Here is an 18604-nt window from a genome sequence, read left to right on the forward strand (position 1 = left end):
TATTTGTGAGAGAGCTGGTCAAGGTGAAGAGTATATTCCATAGCTATGGAACACTTTTCAAAGCTAATAGTCTAATAGTTAAATCCATGGTTTTGGCCTCAATGGGCCAAGCCAACTACCTTATGCAGATATACCCATATTAATTACAACAGAATCAATCAATCAATAAACATTTATTAAGTGCTTGCTTTATGCCAAATATTATGCTTAACATTGAGGATATTTTTTTTTGGTGAGGCTATTGGGGTCAAGTGACTTGCCCAAAGTCACACAGCTCATAAGTATGTAACGTGTCTGAGGTCGGATTTGAACTCAGGTCCTCCTGAATCCAGGACCGGTGCTCTATCCACTGCACCACCTAGCTGCCCCCGAGGATATTTTTTAAAAGGCAAAAACAGTACCTACCCTCAAAGAGTTTCCATTCTAATGGGGGGAGAGGAGGGAGACAATACACACACACATATACACACACACAGGCATGCAAGCACTTAGATACAAAATACATAAAGAGAAGACTGAAAAGTACTCTTAGCAAGGAAGACTCTATATTGCCAAGATTTGAATATAATTTTGTGTGTTAAAGATTTAATTACAATTTGCAAAAGGCAATAAATTGAATCTGGTTATGAAGAGTCTTTAAGACAAAAAAGTAAAGGCGTTTGCACTTGACATGATAGGCACTAGGAAGCCATTGTTGGTCCTTGAGGGGGGAGTAACATGCTGAAAATAGTTTTGGGAAGATTAATATAATAGGCATAGGATGGTTTAGAAATGGGAAAGGCTAGAGTGACTAAGTTTTGTTCATCTCCAGTCAATAAAAGTTGAAAAAGAATTTGCTTTGGGCTGTGTTCCTTAGGAGGTCAGGACTAAGGCTAATGGGAAGGAATTACAGGAAGACATTCCAACTCAGCATGAGAATTTTCTAAATATTAGACCTGTCTAACAAAGGAACAAGGTTCCTTCCTTGCAAAGCATAAGTATTTAAGTAGAGGTTATACAGCCATCTGCCAGGGATGGCATAGAGGGAATTACTGAACTAGAGGAGATTTGGACCAGATGGCTATCCAAGGTCCCCTTCAATTCCAATATCCTCTCTGGTCAGTAGATTCGGTCCTTTCTTTGTGCAGAACCTACAATCCTCTGTGTAACTACAGCAGGTACACAGACTTATGAGTACTTAGGAATGTGACTTACGTTTGGAATATGGCAAAGAATAAGGAAAGTCATAAAAAGAACTCTTTGATTTGCTTACTGGCTCCACTGGGGCACTAAACAAAAACATGATGCTCTGAGTTGGACTTCAGTGCTTGTTGCTGTGAAGCTAAGAATTTAGCTGCTGATAATCCCCTCATACAAAGGGATACACCTCTGCCTGCAATAGAAAATACAGAAGCAGGTTAGGTGCAATCTTCCTATCCTCTCCGCCCAGGTAGGCACTTACCACTGTCCTTCATAGCAAGGAAATGGTGGTGAAAGAAGAGTCCCCACATTCTTCCTAAGGCATAAAAATAGAACAATGTGCAAAAAAATGTCCTGGTATCAACAAAAATATGAATTAAAATATCCCAAGTACTTTACTAAACTTGCTTGTTTCAAAATATAATACAGTGAAATACATATTTGCATTTGAACAAGTGACTGTTTTGAATAACCTCAAATTACATGGAATATTTAGCCTAATTCTCTTCTCTATCTCATTCTCCTACTCTACCAGCACAGATCTATTTTGGATATTGTTGGGGTTTCATTCAGGAGAGCAAAAAGGGTAAATACAGCCTCAAGTTCCTACTCTTTGTAGGAGGAGACCAGCCCATTTTCTCCTTAAGAGCACTTTTTGAAGAACTAAGTTGACAGTATGTTTTCGTGGGTGATTTGCAAGTTGTAATGAGGATGATGGAGTCAGCTGGGAAAGACTCAACTTGTGCCTGTAAATGTTGCCCTGAATGTTATCGTCCTGAAGTCAACCCATTCCTCAAGAGCTTGGTAAAGAGTGGTTTTCTGTATCTTTTAACACAGGAAGCACCTGTGATCCCACTGAGAGGAAACATGTTGAAGATGAGTCTGAAGGCTCATGCATCAGGTATATTCCAAAGTTAACCTGGAAAACAATAAAAAGATTTATTTGTTCTTGTTAACAATAATAAACTTCAAAGAAATTAAATTAGCATTTTAATAACAACCATTTTGGAGAGCAATCTAAAATTATGTCCAAAGAGTTATTAAACTGCCTATACCTTTTGACCCAGAAATATCACAAGTAGGTCTATTTCTAAAGATGATAAAAAGGAAAAGAACCTATATGTTCTAAGGAGCAACTCTTTGTAGTGGCAAAGAACCGGAAATTTCAGTGATGCCCATCAATTGAGGAATGGCTGAACAAACTGTGATATATGATCATAATGGAATACTATTGTGCTTTAAGAAAGAAATAATGAGCTCAATGAGCTCATAAAAACATGGCTAGACTTGCACAAAATCATAAGGAGTGAAATGAGCAGAAGCAAGACAACATTGTGTTCAGTAATAGCAATATTGTTTTAAGAACAACTTTGAGCAAATAACTGATTTTGAATATTATAAATACCCAAATTAACTAATAAGGACCTAGGGAAGAAGATGCTATCTACATCCAGAGAAAGAACTGATAAATCGATGTATAGAATGATTTTACATTGATACCTATTTGCGTCTCATGGTAGCCATTTCTAGGGTGGGAGGAGGAAGAAAAAAAGGGAAAAAAAGAAAGTTACATGAAACCTTTATTATGTATTTTAAAACAATAGCAAGTTGTACATAACAGATTTATAGTTTCATGTGCAATTATCTTTTTTCTATTCTACTGTTATAGAAATACTTGTTTATTTCTTAAGTTCAGAATATTTTTTAAAACTTATATATACTAAAGGGGCAGCTAGGTGGCACAGTGGATAAAGCACTGGCCCTGGATTCAGGAGGAGCTGAGTTCAAATCTGGCCTCAGACACTTGACACTTACTAGTTGTGTGACCCTGGGCAAGTCACTTAACCCCAATTGCCTCACACACACAAAAAATTATATATACTAGGGGCAGCTAGGTGGTACAGCGGATAGATCACCGGCCCTGGATTCAGGAGGACCTGAGTTCAAATCTGACTTCAGACACTTGACACTTAACTAGCTGTGTGACCCTGGGCTAGTCACTTAACCCCAATTGCCTCACCAAAAACAAACAAAAAACCCCAAAATTATATATACTAGACTTTTTCTATAATCCTACCTAGTACAAAGTAGAATTTAGTGTAAAGTAAGGAAGGTTCACTGTTTCATTACCAGAAGGGCTTCATGATGTAGCAGCCCTTCCTAACAAACCTCTAAATCACAGAACTGCAGAATTGGAAGGGATCATTTGGTCTAGCCTATCTCTGAACAGAAGCCACCATTTATAGCTCTTCCTTCTATCTTGGACTAGACCCCCATGTCATCACTCTTGTCTATCCCTCTGTTGATCCTTACCCAAATATATTCCATCCTCTCCTGCCTGGCCTTAGAATCATAGGATCATCGATTTAGAATTTATCTGATCCAACGACCTAATTTTATAGTAAAGGAAACTGAGGCTGGGAGGGGTTAAGTGACTTTGTCCATTCAAATGCCAGAGACAGGATCTGAAACCAGGTCTTCTCTGTCCATCTCCAACACACTCTTCTACTGAGCCACAACATTTCTTCATATCTTTTCAACCAACCCTGCTACTCTCCCAGCCCTTTCATCTATTCTCTTCCTTTTGAATAAGGCATATCTTTCCAGTGCCATATTCCAGTCAGGCATTCCATTTCACACAATTTCAGCAATAACTTTAAGGCCAAATTTGATTTTTTAAAAAATTATGGTCTATAGGTTGCCTCATATTAGCTATAGATTGTACATTTTCATATAAATATCTTAGGGCCATCAGTTTTACTTCTGTCTTTTGTTTTTGGATATTGTCTCTTGTAAATTGCTAGTCCTCTCTTCTGTCATTTTTCTTCTCATACTTTACCTGCTCCTCTCCCTGGTAGCATGTTTGATAAATCTATGTGGACAGTGTTTCTCCCTTTCTTTTTCCCTTTCAGGTTATAGACCTCTTGACTGGCTGCCTCATTCCTCTTCTCTTTCTGATATATGCTTTTTTTACTTCTGCACACCTAACCTCATTCTCCTGGTCCTCTCACATCTACCACAATTCAATTATTTTTTCTCATCCTATGAAGTTTTACCTGCTTGAATTTCTATGCTGTTCCAAAAATGAAAGCCATTCTGTAAAGATCAAAATACTTTAAGTTCCTAGTGTATTGTGCACATTACACTCTGACTTGAGATGGGGAGATAGACTTAAAATGAATAAAATGAGAAAAAAATTTAGTTAGAATTCTCTAACAGTTATGAGAATGGATAGAGAAGAAAGAATTTTGATGGAAACTCAGAGGGAATAACTAAGAATATATTTCATTATTGAAATGGATTTAAATGTAGCAACAAGATGGAGGACTATACATTTTCTCTGATCCCCACAACCTCTCAAACCTCTCCAAAATAGAAATTATGTGCCAAAATCTACAAGGGACCATAACCCTATAACCAGACCTGCAGAGCTCTGAACTGCTGGTGCCAGACCAAACACCTAAAGAATAGAGGGAGTGGGGCAGCTAGGTGGCGCAGTAGACAGAGTACCAGCCCTGGAGTCAGGAGGACCTGAGTTCACATCCACTCTCAAATACTTGATACTTACTAGCTGTGTGACCCTGGGCAAGTCACTTAACCCCAATTGTCTCACCAAAAAAAAAAAACCAGAAAGAAAGAAAGAAAGAATAGAGGGAGTGGGACAGGACACTGTTTGTATGTGTGTATATGTGTGTGTGTGTGTGTTCACACGTGAAACTGTGTAGCACTCCACCAAGAGAGCTGAAGAGCACAGCATCTAACTGGAGTCATTTCTGACTATTTAAAAATCACTTGTGGCAGAGGTCTAGGCTGGTGAACTGTTTATTGCCTAGCACTGGAGGCTGAGATCCAGCCCCCAATGAAACTACAATAGGAAGGGAGTCAGAAAATGAGTAATAGGGGAAATTGGGGCAGGGAGGAAGAATGACATTGCCAAAAAGTTCAGGAAGAAAGCTCAAAGACCTTAAACATAAACAGATAAATCAATAGGAAAACAGTAACAACAGAAGAAAATATGTCCTCCAGGTGTAATAAACAAGTTCAGGCATCTATGAATAAATATAAGTACTTACTAAGAGAGTTTAATTAATTGCACTGATTTTCAAGATTGTTTTAGTGCATTACTTTGTTAAAAACAAATTATGTTATATTTTATTAATTTCAAAGGCTCTTTTAGATAATACGTTGAAAGAATTTGTAACATTCATTTGTATAATGTACTTCCCTTTCCCACAAAGATCCAAGGCCAAGTAATTTTACATTAGGAAGAAATGGTAACCTGTTGACTGAATAGATACATATTATTATGATGGAAGACAAGTCAAGGCCCCTGACAAAAAAAGGAGGAGGAGGATACTGTTATTAAGAGGATACTTTGACTTGTCAGCAGCATCAAAAACATTCTCTCTTCTTCCTGCATCACTGGCATTGTGGATCAAATTACCCTCACTGTCAGCTTCACCTCATTATTCCTTTATCTATATATTGTGATAGCCTAATTTTCCTCCCCATACACTAGTGGTTCCCCCAAACCAAAACTCCCTTGTATTAATATTGCAAATGTATTTACTTAGATATATTCAGGTTTTTCCCATGATTCCTTCAGGGCAGGAACTGCGTTTTGTTGTGATTTTTTTAGACTCTGTATCCCCAACACCTAGCATAGCATCTGGAACACACTAGGTGTTTAATAAATGCTTGCTAATTGATTGAAATGGAGTATTTCTCATAGTCAGATAGGTATTATAGTGGATAGTATGCTGGCTCAAAATCTGGCCCAGGAACTTACTAGGGGTTTCTTCATCTAGGATAAAAGAACTTACATTACAAAGTTGGTGTGAAGATCAAAGAAGATAATAGATGCCCAGTCCAAATCACTTAACCTCTTTCTCCCTCAGTTTCTTCATTTAGAATAAAAGAACTTATATTACAAAGTTGTTGTGAAGATCAAATAAGATAATATATGTAAAGCTTTTTGCAAACCTTAAAGTGCTTTATAAATGTAAACTATTATTTTATATGGTTAGAGCTTTTTGAAAAACTTAAACCACCATATAAATGAAAGCTATTGTTATTTTTATGTCAAGAACCTGAGCTAGTTTATTTTGGAAAGAACTTACTCCAGAGCTATACATTTTCCTTTATCATCATCATCATAAGAACATATTTCTTCAAGGGTAACACCAGGCTACAATTTCCCAAGAGTCCTCCTTAATACTGGATATTTAATAGAATCCTAGGTACAAATAGCATTAAATATTGATACTTCATGTTTTAAAGGGAGCTGAGATGGAGCGAATTTCTTATGAAATCTCTTCTCTAATAACATTTTGTAGTTTAAATAGTATCCTTGTCTATAGCCAAAGGTAATACCAGCAGTGAGGAAGATGGTAAAAATATTCCCAGATACCAACCCTCAGGTTTTCTTTATTATTTTCCCATGTTGTGATAGTTTTGTTATACTCAGGTAATCCTAACATTTTAAATTATTCTTTTGCTAAAGGTAAAGCTATAATACAGCCAAACAAAAGAAGTTATTTCTTCTTTCAATGTATTAGCTGCATTCTATAAATGGTACACAAATTAGTTTTCAATAATTAATGTTTATATTTTATGAGAGTCTACAATATTAACAAACTCAAGATCAATCAGCTTTTATTCAGCCCAAACCTTGGGGCACTTGATTCACCAGCACCTGTTAAAATAGAATTTTGTGTGCTTGGAGGGAACCAAGTCTCAAAGTACAACTAGGCTTCAAGGGTATGGAAGAGACAGTAGGTCCAGAAGCCAGGTTCTAGGAGGGCAGACAGAAGTCATTAAGGTAGTTACTATGAATTGGTGGTGGTAGGGTTCAGCATTAGCATAAGCAACACAAATGACCAGAAGACAGCAAAGACAAGTGGTAACAGTGACATCACTTGGGAGGAACAAAGTCTTGCAGAAGTAACTTGCTCTAATTAAGATAGGAAGAAATGGGGGAGGGGGAGTCAAGATGGTGGAGGAAAGGCAGTGACTTGCCTGAGCTCTCCCCAAGACCCCTCCAAATACATTCAAATAATGCCATAAGACAATTCCTAGAGCAGCAGAACCCAAAAAAGGACAGGGTGAAATAATTTTCCAGTCAAAGACAACTTAGGAGGTTGGCAGGAAAGGTCTGTTGTACAAGGGTAAGAGTGGAGCACAGCCCGGCACTGGCTGCGCCAGCACAGATCCAGCCCCAGGTCAGACCCAATCCCAGTGACCCAGGCCTCTGGAGCCTCTGAATCAGCTACAGTAGCAGCTGCTTCTGGAACCCAGTCATGGATGGTGAGGGGGTAAAGCAGTGGGCCAGGGGGAGATTACAGGGGTCTCTTGCTGGCACTGAGGTGGGACTCTGCTGTTTTGTGTTATTCAGATCCAGGTCAAAGTCTCGAGTGACAATCCCAGGTGGGGAAAGATCACAAACACATAAGCTTACAGCCACAGTGGAGCAGGATTCTGTTCCAGGTTCTGGGACAGAGAAGATTGCCTGTGGTTGCTTGCAGACCAGAGCACAGGCCAGGAGGGTAGTGAACATACCTCTCCTTAAATCATACCATCTTGGAAGAACTAAGGACACTACAAATTCCTAGAAGTATCTCTGAAAACAGCTGCTCAAATCTCATGAAGCTTGAAACAGTGTGCCCTCTACCCTGGAAGTAGTGCCCCATTTTAACAAAGAGTTCAAAGTCAAGAAATAGTCTGGGAAAATGAACAAACGGAAAAAAATGCTGACCCTAGAAAGTTTCTATGGTGACAAGGAAGATCAAAATTCACCCTCAGAAGAAGATATCAAAGTCAAAGTTCCTACATCCAAAGCTCCCAAGAAAAATATGAATTAATTTCAGGCCATAGAAGGGCTCAAAAAGGACTTTGAAAATAAAGTAAAAGAGGTAGAGGGAAAAATGGAAAGAGAAATGAGAGTGATGCAAGAAAATCATGGGGGGAAAAGTCAACAGCTTGAAAAGCCAAATTTACCTAATGGAAAAGGAATTACAAAAGCTCTCTGAAGAAAATCTCTTCTTAAAAATTATGATTGAGCAAATGGAAGTTAATGACTTTATGAGAAATCAAGATACAATAAAGCAAAACCAAAAGAAGGAAAAAAAATAGAAGGAAATGTGAAATATCTTATTGGAAAAACAGCTGACCTGGAAAATAGATCCAAGAGAGATAATTTGAAAATTATTGAACTACCTGAAAGCCATGATCAAAAAAAAGAGCCTAGGCATCATCTTCCAAGAAATCATCAGGGAAAATTTCCCTGATATTTTAGAAACAGAAGGTAAAACAGAAATTGAAAGAATCTATTGATCACCTCCTGAAAGAAATCCCAAAACGAAAACTTCCAGGAATATTATAGCCAAATTCCAGAGCTCTCTGGTCGAGGAGAAAATATTGCATGCAGTAAGAAACAGTTCAAGTATTGTGGAGACACAGTCAGGATAACACAAGATCTAGCAGCTTCTACATTAAAGGATCATAGGGCTTGGAATATGATATTCCAGAGAGCAAAAGAATTGGGATTACAACCAAGAATCACCTACCCAGCAAAACTGAGTATAATCCTTCAGGAGGAAAAATGGGAATTCAACGAAGAGAGGACTTTCAGGCATTCTAGATGAAAATACCTGAGCCGAATAGAAAATTTGACTTTCAAATACAAGACCCTAGAGAAGCATAAAAAGGTAAACAGGAGGGGCAGCTAGGTGGTGCAGTGGATAGAGCACTGGCCCTGGAGTTAGGAGTACCTGAGTTCAAATCCAGCCTCAGACACTTAATACTTATTAGCTGTGTGACCCTGGGCAAGTTACTTAACCCCAATTGCCTCACTAAAAAAAAAAATGGTAAACAGGAAAAAGAAATCATAAGGGATATTAAAAGGTTAAACTGTTTACATTCCTGCATAGGAAAATAATACTTCTAACTCATAAGAACTCTCTCATTATTAGGGCATCTGGATGGAATATATTTAGACAGAGGGCACAGATGTCAGTTGAATATGAAGGGATAATATATTTTAAAAAATAAAAATTAAGTGGTGAGAGGAATGCACTGGGAGAAAGGGAAAGGGAAAGATGAAATGGGGTAAAGTATCTCACATAAAAGAAACCAAAAAAAGCTTATACAGTGGAGGGGAAGTTGGGGGAGGTGCTGGGGAGTGAGTGAACCTTACTCTCATTAGAATTGGCACAAAGAGGGAATAACACACACATTAAATTGGGTATAATAATATATCTTACCCTGTAGGAAAGTAGGAAGAGATGGGGGGGAAGGGAGGGCAGATTGGGGGAGGGGGCAGTCAGAAGCAAAACACTTTTGAGGAGGGATAAGGTGAAAAAAGATAGAAAACAGAGTAAATGTCATGAGGAGGGAACAGGATAGAGGGAAATACAGTTAGCAATAGTAACTGTGAAAAAAAATTTTGAAGCAAGTTTGTCTGACGGACCTCAGTTCTCAAACACATAGAGAACTGAGTCAAATTTGTTAAAGAGCCATTCCCCAATTGACAGATAATCAAAAGATATAAAGTTTTCAGATGAAATAATCAAAGCTACCTATAGCCATATGAAAAAAAAAATGGTCTAACTCACTATTGATTGGAGAGATGCAGGTCAAAAAAATTCTGGGGTAATACTTCATACTGGGGTAATACTATTAGATTGAATAATAGGACTGCAGAGGAAAATGACATGTTGTAGGGGATATGGGGAAAACAAGACATTAATACACTCTTGGTAAAGTTGTAAACTGATTCAAACATTCTGTAGAGCAATTTGGAACTATGGTCAAAGGGCTATAAAACCTCATTGCCCCGTAAAAACAAAACAAAACAAAACAAAAAAGCAAGCCATATGTAATATAGATCTTCAGTTTTATATACAATCTTTTTTTTTCTTCATATGAAAATGACCATCTTATTTAATGTTTGCTAAGCTTGGAATAAAACTATGATTTATTTTCTTTCTTTTTTGTGGGGAAATGAGGGTTAAGTGACTTGCCCAAGGTCACACAGCTAGCAAGTGTCAAGTGTCTGAGGCTGGATTTGAACTCAGGTCCTCCTGAATACAGGGATGGTACTTTATCCACTGTACCACCTAGCTGCCCTGATTTATTTTCAAAAAATTTTAGAATATAGGACTTCACTTCAGAGAGAAACTTGGGGTTACTGTGTCTAGCCCAGATGATATACATACTACCAGACAAGTTCCAGAGTTTCTCCACAGTCTAGAAAATAGGCATTCTTCACATACTTGATTTTTAGTCATTATCTTTAATAAGACACATAGTTAGAAAGGTGGTATTTAATTCTAACAAATCAAAACTTGGTTGTTGTTGTTGTTGTTGTTGTTGTTTTAATTCTAAACAAACAATAAGCATAGTAGGATCTTGTATTCTGCATACCTTTTAATCAATTATGTTACTGTTTACAGATGTAGAAATTATGTGAAATATCACCTGCAGAGGCAGCTAGGTGGTGCAGTGGATAAGGCACCAGCCCTGGATTCAGGAGGACCTGAGTTAAAATCCAGCCTCAGACACTTGACACTTACTAGCTATGTGACCCTGGGCAAATCACTTTACCCTCATTGCCCTGCCAAAAAAAGGAATATCACCTGAAAAAGCCTATTTCATTCTAATACTAACATCAAGGTCTCTTCAGTGTGTGCATAACTGGGGGATCTTGAGGAGGGTAGAGGGTAGTAGTCTAGAACTGTGATTTCATTGGTACAATTCAGGCACTCCTGTGTAACTTTAGAGTTATCTAGGCTAAGTGCTGCAGCTAGAATTGGCATAGGCAGCACTAGAAAGCTAGATTTTCTGGAATCCAAGGCTGTCCTATCCATTATCATTATGCCTGTCTTCATGAAAATTTTGCAAATGTGGGACATCTAGGTGGTGCTACAGTGAATAGAGTGCTAGGTCTGGAGTCAGGAAAATTCATCTTCTTGAGTTCAAATCTGGCCTCAGACACTTACTAGCTGTGTCACCCTGTTTGCCTCAGTTTTCTCATTTTAAAAATGAGCTGGAGAAGGAAATGGCAAACCACTCCAGTATCTCTCTTTTTTTTTTTTTTTTTTTTGCAGGGCAATGGGGGTTAAGTGACTTGCCCAGGGTCACACAGCTAGTAAGTGTCAAGTGTCCGAGGCCGGATTTGAACTCAGGTACTCCTGAATCCAGGGCCTGTGCTTTATCTACTGCGCCACCTAGCTGCCCCTAGTATCTCTTTTAAAAAAATTTTTTTTTTATATTCTCTTTTTTGTGAGACAATTGGGGTTTAATGACTTGCCCAGGGTCACACAGCTAGTAAGTGTCAAGTGTCTGAGGTCGAATTTTCTTTTTTTTTTTTGTGGGGCAATGGGAGTTAAGTGACTTGCCCAGGGTCACACAGCTAGTAAGTGTCAAGTGTCTGAGGCCAGATTTGAACTCAGGTACCCCTGAATCAAGGGCTGGTGCTTTATCCACTGCGCCACCTAGCCGCCCCCCGAGGTCGAATTTTAACTCAGGTCCTCCTGACTCCAGGGCCAGTGATCTATCCACTGTGACACCTAGCTGCCCCTCAGTATCTTTTCTAAGAAAATCCCAAATGGGGTCACGAAGAGTCAGACACCACTGAAAATAACTGAATGGCAAGAACGACAATGTGAATAAAGGGAACATGAAAAAGCAACAAAGCACATGTCAGATACAATGAGCATTAGTATCTCACTATCAGAGTTAAAGGCATACATTCTTTTCTATTAACAACTGGTAAGGGGCAGCTAGGTGGTACAGTGGATAGAGCACCAACCCTGGATTCAGGGGGACCTGAGCTCAAATCCGGCCTCAGACCCTTGACACTTACTAGCTGTGTGACTCTGGGCAAGTCACTTAACCCCAATTGCCTCACTAAAAAAAACTAAACAAAAAACTGGTAAACTACAAAAGTGGAACAGAACTTGTCGTATCAATCCCAATCACACTCCTAGAAGGTTTTGTTTTGCTGTTTTCAGGAAATGTACTTTATGAGGAGAAGGTACATTGAGAATTATTTGTTGTGTCATTGATGAATTGAATCAAGGAAATACAGATTCATGCTGTCTAATCTCAACTAAGCCTTCAATACATAGTCATCTTTTTATTCTTCTCCAATTGACTCACTATCATGCTCTGCGTAGTAATTGCTCCTAACCTCCCCCTACCTTTCTCCACATCCCCTATGTCATTCCCTAGCCCCACCTTTCAGAAAATGTTGCTTCCTATATTACTGAGAAAATCAAGGCCATCAGTCCTAAGTTCTATCTTTTCCCTACACTTCATCTCAAAAATCCTCTATATACTATTTCAACTTCTGATTTAGTCTCTTGGGCGGTGGGGGGGGGGGAGGAGGTGCCCCTTTTCCTTGACAGTACCAACTGCAGAACTCGGACCCTTATTGCCATCCCCTCTGGGTTTTTTCCCAATCTTTATCACTAACACTACTACCACCACCACTCCCCCTTATCTTCAGTGTTTCCATATATACTGGTTCCTTTTCTACTGCCTACAAAAATAGTAAGCTTGATCCCTTAAAAAACATTCATTTGGGGGCAGCTAGGTGGTGCAGTGGATAAAGCACCGGCCCAGGATTCAGGAGGACCTGAGTTCAAATCCGGCCTCAGACACTTGACACTTACTAGCTGTGTGGCCCTGGGCAAGTCACTTAACCCCCATTGCCCCACCAAAACAAACAAACAAATAAAAACCTTCATTTGACCCTGCCATGTCCCTAAGCTATTATACTGTATCCATTTTCTCTTTCACTCTTTCTAGGAGCTAAGTTCACTGCTTCTACTTCCTCATCAAGCACAAAATTTCTAACTCTTGCCATCTGTCTCCCTATCCCACCACTCAATGAATTTTCAAACTGCTACATCAAAAGAGAATCAGTAAGAGAATACTTATATGAATTGATGCAGAATGAGTAAATAGAACTAACAAGAATAATTTATTCAACAACAATATTATAAAGAAAAGCCATTTGAAAGACTTGAGAACCCTGGTCAGTTAAATGACCAATGATGATTTCAGAGAACTGATCATGAAGTGTGCTACCCACCTTGTGACAGAATGGTGATGGACTTAAGATGCAGAATAAGGCATACATTTCCAGACATAGCCAACATAGTAATTTGTTTTGCTTGACAATGCATATTAGTTACAAAGACCTTGTTATTTTTCTTTCCAGTGGAGGAGGGATGGAAAAGTAAGTGGGGGTAGGGATAGGAAGGGAGGGAGGGAGGAAGAAAAGAGGGAAGGAGGGAAGGGAAGAATGGAGGAAAGAAGAAACAAAAGGTAAAAAAGAGGGAATAGAAAGAAGGAGGGAAAGAAGGGGGAAAGGGTCAATGAGGCATCTTCTTTTTTAATTCAGAGAACAAAAGGAAAGCCAGAAAGAAACAGTGATAAGCTGGAGAACTTTGAAAGTTATGAGTTGGTATGTCCAAAGGGCTATAAAACTGTGCATACTCTTTGACCCAGAAATACCACTATTAGGTCTATATCCCAAAGAGATCATAAAAAAGGGAAAAGGACCCACATGAACAAAAAATATTTATAGCTGCTCTTTTTGTGGTGGCAAAAAATTGGACGTTGAGGGGATGCCCATCAATTGAGGAATGGCTAAATAAATTGTGGTATATTAATGTAATGGAATATTAGTATGCTGTAAGAAATGATAAGCAGGCAGATTTCAGAAAAACCTGGAAAGATTTATGTGAATTGATGCTGAGTGAAATGAGCAGAACCAGATCATTTTACACAGTGTCAACAACATTGTGTGATGATCAACTGTGATAGACTTGACTCTTCTCAGCAATACAATGATCCAAGATAATTCCAAAGGACTCATGATGGAAAATGCTCTCCACACCCAGAAAAAAGAACTTTGGAATCTGGGTGCAGATTGAACCATACTGTTTCTACTTTTTTTTGTTTTTGTTTTTTGAGGTTTTTCCCTTTTGTTCTTATTTTTCTTTCACAACATGACTAATGCAGAAATATGTTTAATGTGATTGTACATATATAATCTGTATCAGATTGCTGTCTTAGGGAGGGAGGAAAGAGAACAATTTGGAACTAGAAATCTTATGAAAACAAATGTTGAAAACTATCTCTACATGTAACTAGAAAATAATAAAATACTTTTATGATTTAAAAAGAGAAAGTTACAAGTTGACCTTAATACATACTTTTGTTAAAGCAAGCTGTACATAAGAGATCTGCAGTTACAGGTACAGTTCTCTTTATATTCTACTATGTATATGAAAATGTCCATTTTCATTGGTGTTTAAGTTTAAAATTTTTTTAAGTTATGAGTCATATCTTAATTACTTAAAAAAAAAGTCCTCAGTTTTCAGTCACTTTAATGACTCTGCAACCTTTGACAACTATGTCCACCACTCATTTATACTTTGTCCACCCTTACCCCTATAACACTGATCTCTCTTCATTCTCTCCCTACCTGTCCCACCACTCCTCAGGCTTTTTTGCCAGATTATCATCTATAGCCCACATCCTAAGCATGCTTCTTTCCCTCAACACTCGAGTAAGGACCCTCTTCTCTCCTCCTACACTTTCTCAGAAGCAATGAGTTCAATTATCATTTCTCCACATAACTCTCATAGCTACATATGTAGTCCTCACCTCTCTCTTTAACTCCAGATTTTCCATTAGCACTTCCCTGTTAGACATCTCTACCTGGACAACCCAGTGGCAGCTGAAATGCCTGTCTATAAGGAACATGATTTCTCAAACACACCGCTCTTAATACTACTGGTAGTCTTACCATTCTTCAAATTTCCCAGGTTTATAAACTTAATTCATTTCAATTCAAAAATTTATTAAGTGCCTGCTACATGCCAGGCACTGTTTGATAATCCCTACCCTCAAAGTAGCTTACAATTTAATGGGGGAAAACACCACACAAAAGGAAGCTGAAAAGTAGGAGTGGGGGGACAGTTGTATCCTCTGAGCCCTCTCTAAATGGCAGTTTTGGGAGGAGACTTTTGCACTTCCCTCCAGCCCTTTAATCAGAGGGGCAGAGGCTACTAAGTTTATTGATAAGATATGAGAAACAAGGCTGATACAGCTTCCATGATGATGTTTCCTGGTGATGAGCTTTCCCTGAGAGCATAATGACAGTGGAGTTGAATCCATAAAGTTGCTTAGAAAAGATTAACAGGAATGAAGGAGGTAGAGATATATATGTTATATTCTCTGAAATGGTTTTCCCTCTCTTAGTCTACACTTATATTTCTAACAGAGGTCTTTGCTTAAAGCAAGGTTCCCCCAATTGGGTTATCTTGACTCATACCCACACCTAGCCAACTGTGGAACCAAGAGCCCCATCTATGGTCTCTCCTTATACCTGATTCCCACTGATGCTTCTCACTCATCACCCTCCTCTCTGTCCTTCTTTTTCCCCTGAATTGTAGTGGCAATAGCCTGGGAAATGAAGAGTAGATATTTTTCTGGGAAAGACTGGAGACCATTATCTGAGATAGTACAGGCCTCAAGATAACTTGGTGTGTGCACATGTGTTTTTATGGTTATGTTACCCTGTACATGGTTTATAGTTGCATCAAATATTTAGGCTCATTTTTGTTTAGATAGATTAAAATGAAATCCTGATTCTCATCCAGAAAAGGAAGTAGCTATAGCAAAGTTTGGCCTTTGTCACTCATTTGGCATTTGATCATATATGGCCTTATATAGCTATTTACATTTCTATGTGTGTATGTCTTATCTTTGTTTCATGGGCTGCTATGAAGCATTCCAAACATTACAAATATATGTGATAGAAGTGCACAGCTTCTAATAAATTCCTTTTTCTTGTTCTTTTATGTGTATTGCAATGTTTGTATTCATTGATGATTAAGTTCATAATAAAAAGGATCTTATGAAAAAGAATAAAGAAAAGTGGTACAAAAGAATGTGTTCAGAGAGATATATGACCCAGGAGGGGCAGTAAGGAGGGAAGAGAAAGAAGCTAGACCAGTCCCATAGTAAGAATAAGGAGTTGCTGACAGACAGCCCTATTGATCCAGTTCCAAGAGATCTAGACAAAACCTGCCCCCATCTCTCCTCAGCAGAGTTGGTGGAGACCCTATGGAAGATACAAGAGAGGAGCAGCACAGGATGGACAGAGAACCATGGATAGGTTACGATCAAAGCTCAAGCAGATCCATAGACACGGGTCCATGGAATCAATCAATCAACAATCATTTATTAAGAACTTACTATGAAGTAAGCTAAGCAGTGGAGAACAAAGACAAGAGTGCAACAATACCTACCCTCAAGGGGCTTACATTCTAACATGGGAATGAATGGTTTGAATATAAAAATATGCAGAATATTTATGAAATAGATATCAGGTAGTTCTGGAAGATAGGGCATTAGAAGCAACAGGGATCAGGAAAGACTCCATATATACAAGGCTTCATCTGAATCACAGGAAATCAGGGATTCTAAAAGGTAATGGGTAAGGAAGGAGTAAGCACTCTACTAAGCATTTTACTGTCTATGGAACATCAAGTTCCACAGGTATGAGAGCACGAAGGTATATTTCACATACTCAACAAGACTGTAAGCCTCTTGAGGGCAGGTCTCCTCTTTTGTTCATATTTCTACCCCTCTAAATACCTAGCATAGTACTACAGCACCTTTACACATAGAAGTTGTTTGTAGATTGAAGAGAAAAACAGTGTGTGTGGGAAAATACTGGCCTTGGCATCCGAAGACCCAAGTCTGAGCTCTAATCCTGATGCTTCTTAGTCACGCGATCAGGAACAAGTCTTTTAATCTCAAGGAGTCTCAATTTGCTGATTTGTTCAATGAAATCATAATACCTACATCATGGGACAAGATTGCTGTAAAGAGAGAACTTTGTAAACCACAAAATGCTATATAGGGGCAGCTAGGTGGCGCAGTGGATAGAGCACTGCCCCTGGAGTCAAGAAGACCTGAGTTCAAATCCAGCTTCAGACATTTAACACTTACTAGCTGTGTGACCCTAGGCAAGTCACTTAACCCCAATTGCCTCACCAAAAAAAAATGCTATGTAAATATGAGTTACTATTATGGATAAAATATTTTTAACTAATCAAAGTTTTGTATACAAAATAATTTACATCAATGCAGGTGTTTTCTGTTTTAAAAATCTCACCCCACATTGATCACTCCCTGGCTTTGCATTCCTCACTATATATAAATATCCCACATTTACCAGCATAATTTCTCTTTTTCCCCACATGGGATATCTTTTTTGCAGGTGGAATAGAGTAGAATCTCTTTCCCTTTAATCAAAAGTATGAGCTTAAACCTGTCAACTCTGCGTTCACTTGTTTCAGAACAATAAGCTGCACCCTGGGAATCTGAGAGCTGGAATAGGGTATGGAAGGAGCAGCTCCCTATGGGTAGCTATTATGAGCACTTGGAGTTAAGCAGCAGCAGATGGAAGGTCAAGTCACTGGATAGGAACAAGCTGGCAGACACTCATCTTTCTTTTCTTTCCATTCTTTTCCATTCATTCATACATTCCACAAACACTGAGCACCCACCATGTACATAACATTGTTGCAAGGATGCAAAAATGAAGGTGACACAGTCCCTGCCATCAAAAAGCTTGTGACCTAGTAAGGGAAATGCTGCTTATACACAAATAAGCATGGGGTAATTTCATGAGAGATGGAAAGTGCTATGAGAGTTGAGAGGTGGGAGAGATTACTTCCAGCTAGGAAGATCAAGGGTGTTCTTCATGGAATGGGTGACCTGGAAGACTGGGCAGGATTTCAACAAACAGAAAGAGATGGAGGGCTATTACAGAGAGGGGATGACACTAGTAAAGGCCCACAAGTAGGACATCTCAGTATATAGGAAATAATGAGTTATTGTGAGTGAAAAAGGTAGGTATGAGATGGCAGAAAGGTCAGTTAGAGACAGAATGCGATGAGCCTCGAATGCCATGCTAAAGATTTTGGAATCCCATCCAATTGCTGGATTTGAACAGAGTTTTCTTTTAAAACAATGAGGTCATCTTGTGAAAGCACAAACCATGTATATTCAGGGACTTAGAAACAGTTAAGAAATGGTAAGAAGTCTGTGTGACAAAGGACACAGGTCTGAACTGAATATGAAGGGATGATATCTGTAGAGCATTTATTTTCTTTTTATCCATGTTCTTTGTGGGGCAAACAGGGTGGGGTGTGTCTTATGTCTGGGGCAGGATTTGGGCTCCAGGCCTCCTGGGTCCAGGGCTAGTGCTCTGGCTAACCCATGATGACATCTTTAAAATAGGGTTGAGGGGTAGGAGGAATGCACTGGGGGAGGGGGAAGGAGAGAGGTGGACTGGGGAGAGGTAGTTCACATGAAGGAAACAAGAAAAAAGCTT

General features: G+C 38.8%; 1 protein-coding gene across 1 annotated transcript in view; it reads right to left on the bottom strand.

Annotated features, from left to right (window-relative positions):
• Nucleotides 1-395: 395 nt before the first annotated feature.
• The window catches only part of MOCOS (molybdenum cofactor sulfurase), a 100275-nt gene continuing 82066 nt past the window's right edge, over nt 396-18604 (bottom strand). The window contains exon 15 of the mRNA XM_043996713.1: nt 396-2098. Coding sequence (XP_043852648.1) covers nt 1973-2098 — 126 coding nt within the window. The 3' untranslated portion in view covers nt 396-1972. The remainder of the gene's footprint in view (nt 2099-18604) is intronic.

Source organism: Dromiciops gliroides, chromosome 1, assembly GCF_019393635.1.
Source record: "Dromiciops gliroides isolate mDroGli1 chromosome 1, mDroGli1.pri, whole genome shotgun sequence".
NCBI classification, from domain to species: Eukaryota; Metazoa; Chordata; class Mammalia; order Microbiotheria; family Microbiotheriidae; genus Dromiciops; species Dromiciops gliroides.